The sequence below is a fragment of the Meles meles genome, chromosome 18, assembly GCF_922984935.1.
Source record: "Meles meles chromosome 18, mMelMel3.1 paternal haplotype, whole genome shotgun sequence".
Lineage (NCBI taxonomy): Eukaryota > Metazoa > Chordata > Mammalia > Carnivora > Mustelidae > Meles > Meles meles.
The window spans coordinates 60,196,717-60,206,817 of record NC_060083.1 but is presented as its reverse complement, the minus strand read 5'-3'; the positions used below and the strand labels follow the sequence as shown (position 1 = coordinate 60,206,817).

Here is a 10,101-nt window from a genome sequence, read left to right as displayed (position 1 = left end):
AGTTCCGGGATCGCGTCCTGCGTCAGGCTCCTTACTCGGCCGGGGGTCTGCTTCTCCCTCTCCGTCGCCCTCTGCCGCTGTCCCTCAAATAAATAAAATCTTTAAAATAAAATAAAACGGATTCATTGGCGTGTCATGACATTTCCTGAGGTCACCTCCGCCTTGACCGGAGACCTGAGAGGCGCCGTACGCGTGTGCTCGGGTAAGAAAGGAAGTGACGCGTTTAAGCAGAACTACATATTGGAGGTTCGGCGACCCAGAAGAACACTGTGACCGCTGTTCAGGACCCCCCACTTGTCGCCTCGCTCTGAGAAGGCCGAGAGACAGCGGCAGGCAACCCGGGCCCACCCGTTTCTCACGCCGTCCCCGTGAGACCCGACGCTGCCCCCACTGCCCCGCAGGCGCAGGCCCGACCCGAGGGCCGGCAGAGGCCTCCGCGCCGGGAGAACTGCTGCGCGCCCTGCCCTCCCCCCAGCAACACGCTACGGTGGGAGGCACGCGGGGGCCGCTGCGGTGCGCATGACGCAGGTCGCCCCCCTCGGCTGCTGGCAAACGCACAGCTCACGTGCGGCCACGGACGTGCGGCCACGCCACGCCCCTGCCCCGTCCCCTCGGCCGGCTCCCACACACCCTGACCAGGAAAGCAGACGACGACGGGGGCAGGCCAGCAGGGTGTCTGTCCCGGGCTGTTCCGGCCTGGCCACCCCTACACACAACCCGCAAGCAGCCGGCGACAAGGGGGCCCAGGTTCCGAAGGTCCACACCTGTCCATTTTCTTCTTTCTGAAGCCACGTGATTCGAGGATCCGTGTCGTTACTGAAGAAAGTGTCTCGAGCAGCCTGTCACGAGCAACATCAGGCCTCACGCAGTCCAAGAACACTTGTCGTGGGAGCGAGCGAACCGTCGGCTCCGGGTGGCATCTGCGGGTCGGCTGCTCACAGCTGCCGTCTGTCTGCAGGACCGCCCACGCGACTGCAAATGGTCCCGCACACGCGGGGCTCTACTCTGGAACTTCTAGAACCCAGCACCCTGGATCCAGATCTGTCCTCGACCTCTCCCATCTCCTAAGGTCCCACTCTCCGAAGGACGCTGCGCGCCACGTTCCACAGGAAGAAAGAGACAGGCTCGTCTTTAAACAGTTCACATTTATTATCCGTAACAGTAAAAAAATCTTTTAAAGACCATCATATTGTATTACCAAAGGTGAGGTAATATGTTTACAAAACATTTACAGAATTTGATATGCAAATAATGGATTGAGGAAGAAAAGTGAGTTAAGACACTAGTAACATGGGGGAAACCCAAAGAACCCTTAGTGCAGAAGAAAGGCGGAGAGTAGGAAATGCAGGCGCGGAAGGAGGGGCACGGCCGGGTCCACGTGCCCGCGGCCCCCTCCGAGGAGAAGCAGGTGCCGCGTCGCTCGTGAGCAACCCCGCCGGCGTCTGCGCAGTGATGTGCCTTGAACTCTTAGAGACGCGTTCGACTCTCTGGGGACAAGAAGGGCCACTTCTGAGTCAACTTAAAACGAACGCGTCTTCGACTGGGGGAGGGAGGGATGGCTGCAACTCAGTTCTACAGACATCCCTGGGCTGAGGTGGCCTGTGGAGGGAAGCGTGTTCTTGGCAGCTGTCAGCAAAACCACCATCTGAGACACAGAGAGAGAGAGAGAGAGAGAGAGAGAGAGAGAGAGAGAGAGAGGGAAGGGACCACCTTCAGGTCCTTATAATTTAGAAGCAGGAAGCACTGATCAGAAGCAGCACAGGGGCACTACCTAACCCTAATGTGCTTTCTGGAAACAAGGCTTTAGGTGCCGTGCTGAACCTATCTTTTCAAAGGGAACAACTCCGGGAAGGCCGGCAACCACGGAGAAGCCCAGTCTTCGGTGCACGGGCCGCCTCACGGGCCTCACCGCCAGGTGTTCCTCGAGAGCCCGCTGGGGCTCACCCACGGGGCACCCACGCCCTCCACACACTTGTCCATACTGCGGCCACCCGCCGTGGGCCCCGGGAGCAGATGGGAAGCAACGCGGCCCAGGCTTCTGTGCCTCACACCTGTCGCTAACAGCCACGTGGCTTTGGGCTCGTATCTTTAAAAACACAACCTCCTCCGACACCCACCACCACGCATCACATCCTCATCACAGACACCAACCCAATGCACCACCCAGACAGATTCGCAAATGACCTGCTTTTCCCACAAAAAGCTGGAAAAACCGCGGACAACGCAAGAACACCATGCTTGGGAACTGGGAATCCAAACAACACAAGGCAAACCAGCTCGCGTTCTGCGCTGCTTCTAAGACTCCCCGGTAACCAGACCCCACTTTCCACCTGCCCCATTTCTCACCAGCACCCCACACCCCACCTCCACCCCTGCCGCACACGTGTGCCCCCCACGCACTGACGCCCACTCCAAAACCCCCCACTGCCGCACTCGCACCCCCATGCCCCACACACATTGCCACACTCACGCACAAACCCACTGGCACACTCGCACGTGCACCCCCCATGCGGGCACATGCGGACACAGCCCCGCACGCCTGCGGTTTCCGTCTATGCGGGAGCGGGGTCCCCGTCAGCCCCACGCTGTCCCGAGGCGGCTGCGCAGCGAGAACACTCATCAGCTCAGACGAACACTCTGGACAACTTCAAAGGGCAAATGGGACTGAGTCTCCAAAACAGCCTTCTAGTGACCAGGAAGACCATGTGGGCCCTGACGCTCTCGAGCCGAGAGGAGGCAGAGGGCACGCAAGCCTCGCGTGAGCTTACAACGAGCACTTGCAGGTAAGAACGACACCAGAAGGAAAAGGGAAAGGACCCCTCCTGCGCGAGTTCACGTACAGAAAAATCCTGCTCTGAAAGTACCAAAATGATGTGGAAAGGAGGAAAGAGAAGCTGTTTAATGGTGGCGGTGCTCTCCTGCTGCTGTGGGGGCCCCCGAGAGCCCCCGGCCCCACCCGCACCCACCCCAGGACAGCGGGGCACCTGCTCCCGTAGGCTGTCCCTGAGCGGTCCCCATGGGAGCTGCACTGCTCGGAGGACAGGGGCCTGGCGGGCAGTCCCCCCGGGCCCGTGCATGCCGGGGACAGCAGGGGGCGACACCATGGCGCAGTGCGGGGGACAGGCGGGCAGTTCCTGCTCCGTGCAGGAAGGAAGGCCACTGCCGGAGGACGGGCGGATGGCGTAGCAATTCCTCCGCTAGTGGACAGAGCGTGGCGGTGGCTGGAAACATTTTCTGCATCAACATTTGAGACCAAGTCAACCTCTTAATTGTATACAAACTACTTTTCTTTCGAGAGAGCCCTTGTGCTCTGGTTTGCTTTTGCGCACGCTGTGTACAAAATCTATGGCTAGAGAGCGCGAGTTAAAATGACCCGTCGGGACGGTCTGGGCTCAGGGCCTGCGCCTGCCATCTGGAGAGCCATCTGCTACCTAGAGGGTGAGGAGTCTGCACAGTGAGGCCGCCGGGCGGGTGGCGGGGTGCGGCGGGCTGTCCGAGGCGGCGCGCCGTCCCCTCCGCGCCCTGGGCACGGGCGCCGCGGCACTACCTGGAAATCATGGAGCTGGACTGAGACTGGCTGGAGGAGGTGGTGGCGGCGCTCAGCTGCGAGAACCCGCTGTGGCTGGACTCCAGGCTGGTCATAGAGCCTCTGCGGACGGCACAGGGAGGGGAGAGGCGTGAGGACCCCACGGCAGGCTGCCCCACTTGGCACCCCCAGCACTCCCACGGCAGGCTCTCCCAGAACCGCGGCTCCCTGCCGGCTTGGCCCATGGGTCCCCTGCGCCCCCCACCCCCACCCCCTGCGCTGCTGCGGGCCGGGGGCGGGGAGCCCGCACCGGAAGTCCTCGGAGCCGATCACCTCGGTGTAGTACATCACTTTGCACTTGTGCGACGACACCTGCAGGGAGGCCAGCACGTCGTCCACCCGCGGCAGGTTGGTGGCGGCGCACGCAGGCATGCTGTGGAACCTCCACTGCAGGATGTAGAAGCCCGGCCACCTGGTCACGTGCGAGCCCTGGAACGAGTCGGTGGCGGCGGCTGAGAAGTCCCTCCTGAGACCCCGCGTGGCCCCAAGCCCCAGCCGGCACGGCCTGCAGCCCTCCCCGAGCGCGAGCATGCTGGATGCAGCCGGCCGGCCCGCCAAGCCCAGCGGTGAGAGAGTCGACTACGCGCTCCCGGGCTGGCTCCACTCGGGGTCTGCGGGCCCTGCAGCCAGGCCCCTCCCAGGTGCCCCGAGGCCTCGGGGAGGGACTCTCAGCCTCTGTCCGCCCCCAGCACTTGCAGCTTCAGGGGAAGAAAAGCCAACGCAGAGCAGGTGCCTGGTGGGATGGGATGAGGGAGCATGGGCGGGGGCTCATCCAGCCTTCCGAGGCTCCAAACAGATCATCTGACCTGGCAGTGCTCTCCGACCTGCTTCCGACGATCTTACTAGAGCATTCTGGCTAACAGAATGCAATCTAAGGCAGGATGTCAACCTCTGAAAATTACCTTCTTCACTAATTCTGCAGCTTAAACTGTTTATTATTTTTAAAACCCAATAAAATACTCCCTTTTCCTCTACCCCCCCACTGACAGCCTCCTCCCTGAGAGCTGTAAAGGCGGCAGAATTATGCATCCATCAGGCAGGCCAGAGCACCTGAGAACCACCGCTCTCAGCATGAGCACTCAACACGACCGGCCACGATCTGAAGACTGAGCTGCCGGAGCATTTCTGGACGAATGCGAGGGCTCAGTGACGACAGCTAACAGCTCTCCCAGCACGTGCTGGTCTCCCTGCTGCTTAGGGTGACTGTCCTCTCGGGGAAGGCTGGATCCCAGCTGTCCATGGGCACAGAATGCCTTTCCCTGCCTTCCGCATCGCTTCTGTGAAACTAATTTCTCAAGAAAACTCAGGCACTTGAGCTAAAAGTCATGAATTTATCCCAGAACCCTCGCTCAGGTCTGAGCTCCCCGTCTTCGGAGCCTCCCTGGGCTTCCCAGGTCATTCTGACCGTAGCCAGCACTGCACGCGGCCACGGGCGCTCCCGCAGCCGGACAGCGCCAGCCACGCAGGACAGCAAGGCGGCAGCAGACCCCTCCCTTTCGAAGACAAAGCCACCACGCTGCAGAGGGTCTCGCCGGCTACTTGCACGCTCTCCCCCCTCACCTGCACGCTCTCCCCCTCTCTGCAGGTCAGCGGCGACTCCACCAGGCTGTAGTCTCGGCCCAGCTGCCAGGCTCGGTCTATCAGCTGCACGTTGTTCCCTCCCGGGGAAGTGATGCTGTGCGCCCCCAGGGAGTCCTTCTTGGGGGGCTGGGGCGACCTCTTGGAGTGGTAGATGTTGAAGACGATGTCTCCTTTGCACACGTCAAAATCCCAAGTGATCACTGAAGAGGCGTCCACAATCTGAATGAGGATCTGGAAGCAGAGAGTGTGTTCAGCGTGAGCCCCTGGGCCCCGAGCCGACATGGTGGCAGCCTCATCTCTGCGGGGAGCTTCTGGGCCCAGCCGTGAGTGTCGCAGGAGGGAGGGAGGCCTGTCCCGGCAGCCCATCGGCTGTCTCTCCACCGCACCCACGGTTCCTCCGCTCCCCTGCTCCTCCTGCTCTCCCTCCTCCCAGCCCTCCTGCTCCGTGTGGCGGGCCGAGCTCCGCCCCCCTCGGCTGCACCCGCAGCCCAGACCCCCCACTGCACGACCCTCAGCACCCCTCCCGGCCGTAGAAATGCCGTAACAGCACAGAGCAGGCGTGACTCGAGATGCTTCAGGAGTGGCTCCACGGACTGTTCCAGGCTGGCGAGCACAAGGACGTCCCAGAGAAGGTGGGAGCTGAGTAAAGGGCGCGCAGAGGAACAGGAGGAAGCGCTCCAGGCCTCCACGCCTCGAGGCCGGGGCAGGGACCGACTCACAAGGAACAGTGGCAGCCAGGGCCCCCTAAGCAGCCCTGTGCAGGGGAGGGCCGCGGGGACTGAGGGCCTACCTCTAACGCGTACCTCCTCACGGCGCCCCCGGCAAGGTTCCCAGCAGGGACCGATCAGTCAGACCCGAGTGCGTTACTGGGGGCGCCGTGGGAGAACCAAGCGCGGCAGTAAGAGCTCAGGCGGCTGCGCCCCCTCCTCCCAGGGCGACCCGGCTGGCGCTTCGCCCGTCAGGCCGACCCCGTGATTCCACCACTGTGGCTTCTCACCATACAGCCACCCCCTCGCCATCTCCCTGAACAGCAGATTCCACGGGGCACGACGGTCCTGTCTGGGCGCCGTGACTGTCCTTCCGCAGTGCGGTGGCTCCCCAGGGGCCAAGTTCTCCCCAGATGCGGTGCCCTCTGCGGACAGCACCCCCCCCACCTTCTCCGCAGGGACACGGAGTTCAGCCCTTATTTCAGGGCTCTTATGGCCTTGACTTGTGTTTTACTTAACCCCCAGAGCAGGGCTTAGCATTCCGATGTAGAAAACTTCCACCTGCCACATGCCCCGTGACGTACGAGAACCTTCCCTGCCAGGGAGCCCCCTACCACAGATGAGAGCGAGTTACCTAAGACGAAGAAGAACTCCGCCTGCCTGCGCCGGGCCTCCGAATACGGAATTACCAGAAATAATCCTCAAGACACAGCCATGAAAAATCTTGAGATTTCCCCCCCGAACCCAAGCATGCGGCAGACCAGATCTGCCCCTGCCTGTTCGAACACGGCAACAGCAGCCGCGTGCGCCCCAAGCGGCCGTGCCGGGACACACGCCAGCAAGGACGGATGGCAGGTGGTGGTAAGGGGGCCGCCTGAGCGCACGGCCCGGCGCGCTGAGCCCTGGCTCGGTGCCCTGCGCCACCGCCCGGAGCAACCACCCTGAGTCACAGACGGCGCCGCCCAGAGCTCGGGAAAGTGCACTCTGTCGTGAACCCTCAGAGCCCAGACCGCCCGCCATGTCACAGGACACACAGCGTCAGCAGGACACGGCCGTCCTCTCGCTTCTGCCCCTAATGTGACCGCAAGAAGGGAAAACAGAAAAGTGCTACTTTCTCCGGACCCTGCCTGACTTACAAAAACGGGCAAATTCTTCCACAAACAGAAATAACCGAAGCCCAGTCATGAAGAGACAAACACGGAAACCAGCCCTGCAGAGTCGTTAGATGACCTCAGGCGCAGAGTCCGTGTCCCACAGGGAAGCCTCCCACCAGCCACCCGCCCTGCGCCCGCGGGTCCCTGGCAGAGCAGAGGTCAGGAGGCCTCGCCTCCTTCTGGGCGCAGGTCCCTCGAGAGACACCTGTCCCTCAACACAGACTTTCACCCCAAATAAAGGTTTGGGAAAAAAAATAAACCCTAAAGGCCAAGACCAGAAAAAGCATGTGATGCTTCTGAAGGCGCTCCTGCTGGGAAGACGCGCTGAGGAAGGTCCCTAGGGGGACAGGGTCCCCGCCACCCAGGCCCGCAGCGCGGCTGGCGCACCTCGTGCGGGGCTCCTTTGAAGACGCTTGCAGACTGGTAGATGGTCTCGGTCCAGAGCCGGAGGTCCTCGTTCTCCAGCTCCTCCGCAGTCCTGTACAGAGACTTGGGGACCAGTCCGCCCTCGGGCACCTCACACTGCAAACACAAACACAGCAGTGAACACTGTGCACACGGATGGGGCCCTCTGAGAACCAACGCTCCGTGGCGGGCCACGTCCCGGCAGGCGCAATGACCCTGGCCGCTTGGGAATGGAACACACCGGCACCGTCCTAACACTGGCTGCAGGACTGAGCAACGTAACTTTTTAAAATCTCTTAGATCTACGTGAGAACAGGCTGACGCTAATTTCCCAGAGAATTTACGCTACTACGTAAGAGGTACGGGAATCCGTTTCTAGTGCTGCTTCGTGGAAGAATGACAAGCAGTTACACGGCACTGTAAAGAGAAAACACGATGCTAAGAAATGTTTTTGGGGCGCCTGGGTGGCTCAGTGGGTTAAGCCTCAGCCTTCAGCTCAGGTCATGATCCCAGGGTCCTAGGATCGAGCCCTGCATCGGTCTCTCTGCTCAGCAGGGAGCCTGCTTCCCCCTCTCTCTCTCTCTGCCTACTTGTGATCTCTATCTGTCAAATAAATAATAAAATCTTTAAAAAAAAGTTTTATTCTCAGCGACTACAGGCAGGTTTTTATTATAAACTACGATAGCTAATATATAATCAACAATGAAAGCTTTGTTGTCTAACCCAAGTCAGATCAGTCCACAACACGAGACAGAAAGTAATTAAGGAGAGCCTCTTCTCAGTCCGCTTGCAATAGGCTAGGTTAACTAGAATCTATATACTTCACACATTTCCTAACTGACCTTGACCTAATGACTCAACACTGAGGTTCAGAGAATACAGCACCTCCTGCAGAGGCAGCCTCTGTCAGACGGACCCAGCGGGGAGCGCAGGAGAGCCTGGACCCGTGGATGCACGAGGACGACTCTCACCATGGGGAGCACGTCATGGTCGCTCCGGCGTGCCTTGAGTGAGGTCTCCCTCTGCTCCAGTTCACGGTCAGAAGGACCAACCACTTCTGGACTGTTCCTAACGTGAGTTGTCTGGGGTTCTCTCCACAGCTGACCTCCTCGGCCAGGGAGGGTCCTGAGGCTCCCCTGCCCCTCGCGCCGCACTGTGCCGATGTCTGCCATTCCTGACGCGGGACCGAGGCCCTGAAAGCTGAATCCCGCTGCTGTCCAAACTCCTCTAACCAACCCGGAGACTCCCCTGAAAACCCGGTTTGTTAGCTAAATACGTGCATCCAAGCTAGCGTGTACACCTCTCAAAAGGACAACTTTATTTTCCCTAGGCTGATAGAGATCCTTTCTCTAAAGACAACCAGGCTCCCCTCTGGCTTTAGCAATGGAGGAAGCCACCTGGGCCTCTGCAGCCTTTGCTCTCCCTCACCCTCATGGGAGCCGGGCACACCCCAGGGGCTGCAGTGCTCAAGGACCCCTCATCACAGTCCAGGGCACAGAGGCGGACGTTGCCGCCCGAGAGCCTAGCCATGCCATGAATCAAAGCCCCCAGATGACAGTAGTTCTCTTAACGTGTCCCCTTCAAAACATCACTCTTATTTAATGTCAAGGGGGCGATCTGGCAAAACCACTTGGAGCTTTTCAAAGTGTTTTTATAAAATGCACAGCTCCTCAGAACAGTTACACGCATCCGACCTGCACAGAACTGAGCGAATAAAGGTGCAATTACGTTAGGCTCTAAAACAAATTCTCATTATATTTAACAATGAAGAAATACTCATGTTGCCAACAATTACCAAAATAGGTCTATGTGGTTTAGTCCTGGGTCAGAGAAATGTCAGCCAAATAAAGAAAAACAAAACAGAACAAAAAACAATAATCCGAACTGAAAGTCTGAAAATCGTTTATACCAACCAACACCTACCTTTCCCACCCCCGTAAAGCAGCCGAATGCAGAGCGGCTTGCCTCAATACATACCATGCACTCCCCGCTCAGGAAATCTGGAATGATCTCTTTATCGATGTAGTCCAGCAGGCCTCCGGGACCCTGGTAGTCATTTCCTGCATAAATCAGGAATTTCCTTCTGGTGTTGTCATCAATGAATGGACTAACCTGCAGGTAACGAGCAAAGACCATGCAGCCATTTGGCTCTGCTGTGTGATTCCAAAGATTAAAATTACCACGTGACAGTATGAGTGGTGGGGAGGCAGGGGCAGGGAGCCCGACACACTTTTTCCCTAACGTCTATCTGCGTGACAAAAGGACTCTCAGGAGCTCTTTCCTCCCTTCAGCGTTTGAGAGGGCCTGTGTGTTTCCACATTTGCTACTTCCTGACTAGTTAAGACGGACAGATGCGGGGACAGGAAAGCCAGCCCGGGTGCCTTCTAAGTGGCCCCCCGCTTCGGCAGCGGCGCAGCCACACCCACCAGCGTCCAGAGGACCGGGAAGACGCGGGGAGCGCGCAGGATGAGGAGGCGGCCGAGCGTCTCGGGGTAGTTGGCCTCCACCACCTCTATGATGCGCAGCAGGGCCTTGACGCCGGGTCTCCACAGGTGGCGCATGTTGAGGCCCTCCAGGTCCACCAGGCAGGTCCACGAGCTGCAGGGGTTGCAGACGTGTGAGCCACGCACTAGACACGCACGCATGCAAACCACGTCCTAAGCGATCT

At 59.5% G+C, this 10,101-nt stretch overlaps 1 protein-coding gene across 2 annotated transcripts in view; it reads right to left on the bottom strand.

The window, feature by feature from the left end:
* Positions 1-1,125: 1,125 nt before the first annotated feature.
* The window catches only part of SEC14L1 (SEC14 like lipid binding 1), a 54,390-nt gene continuing 45,414 nt past the window's right edge, over positions 1,126-10,101 (bottom strand). For both annotated transcript variants that reach the window (XM_045984695.1, XM_045984696.1), the window contains exons 12-18: positions 9,860-10,031; positions 9,411-9,545; positions 7,416-7,550; positions 5,147-5,398; positions 3,837-4,015; positions 3,548-3,649; positions 1,126-1,645 (exon numbers count right to left, since the gene is read on the bottom strand). In XM_045984695.1, coding sequence (XP_045840651.1) covers positions 1,630-1,645; positions 3,548-3,649; positions 3,837-4,015; positions 5,147-5,398; positions 7,416-7,550; positions 9,411-9,545; positions 9,860-10,031 — 991 coding nt within the window. In that variant the 3' untranslated portion in view covers positions 1,126-1,629. The remainder of the gene's footprint in view (positions 1,646-3,547; positions 3,650-3,836; positions 4,016-5,146; positions 5,399-7,415; positions 7,551-9,410; positions 9,546-9,859; positions 10,032-10,101) is intronic.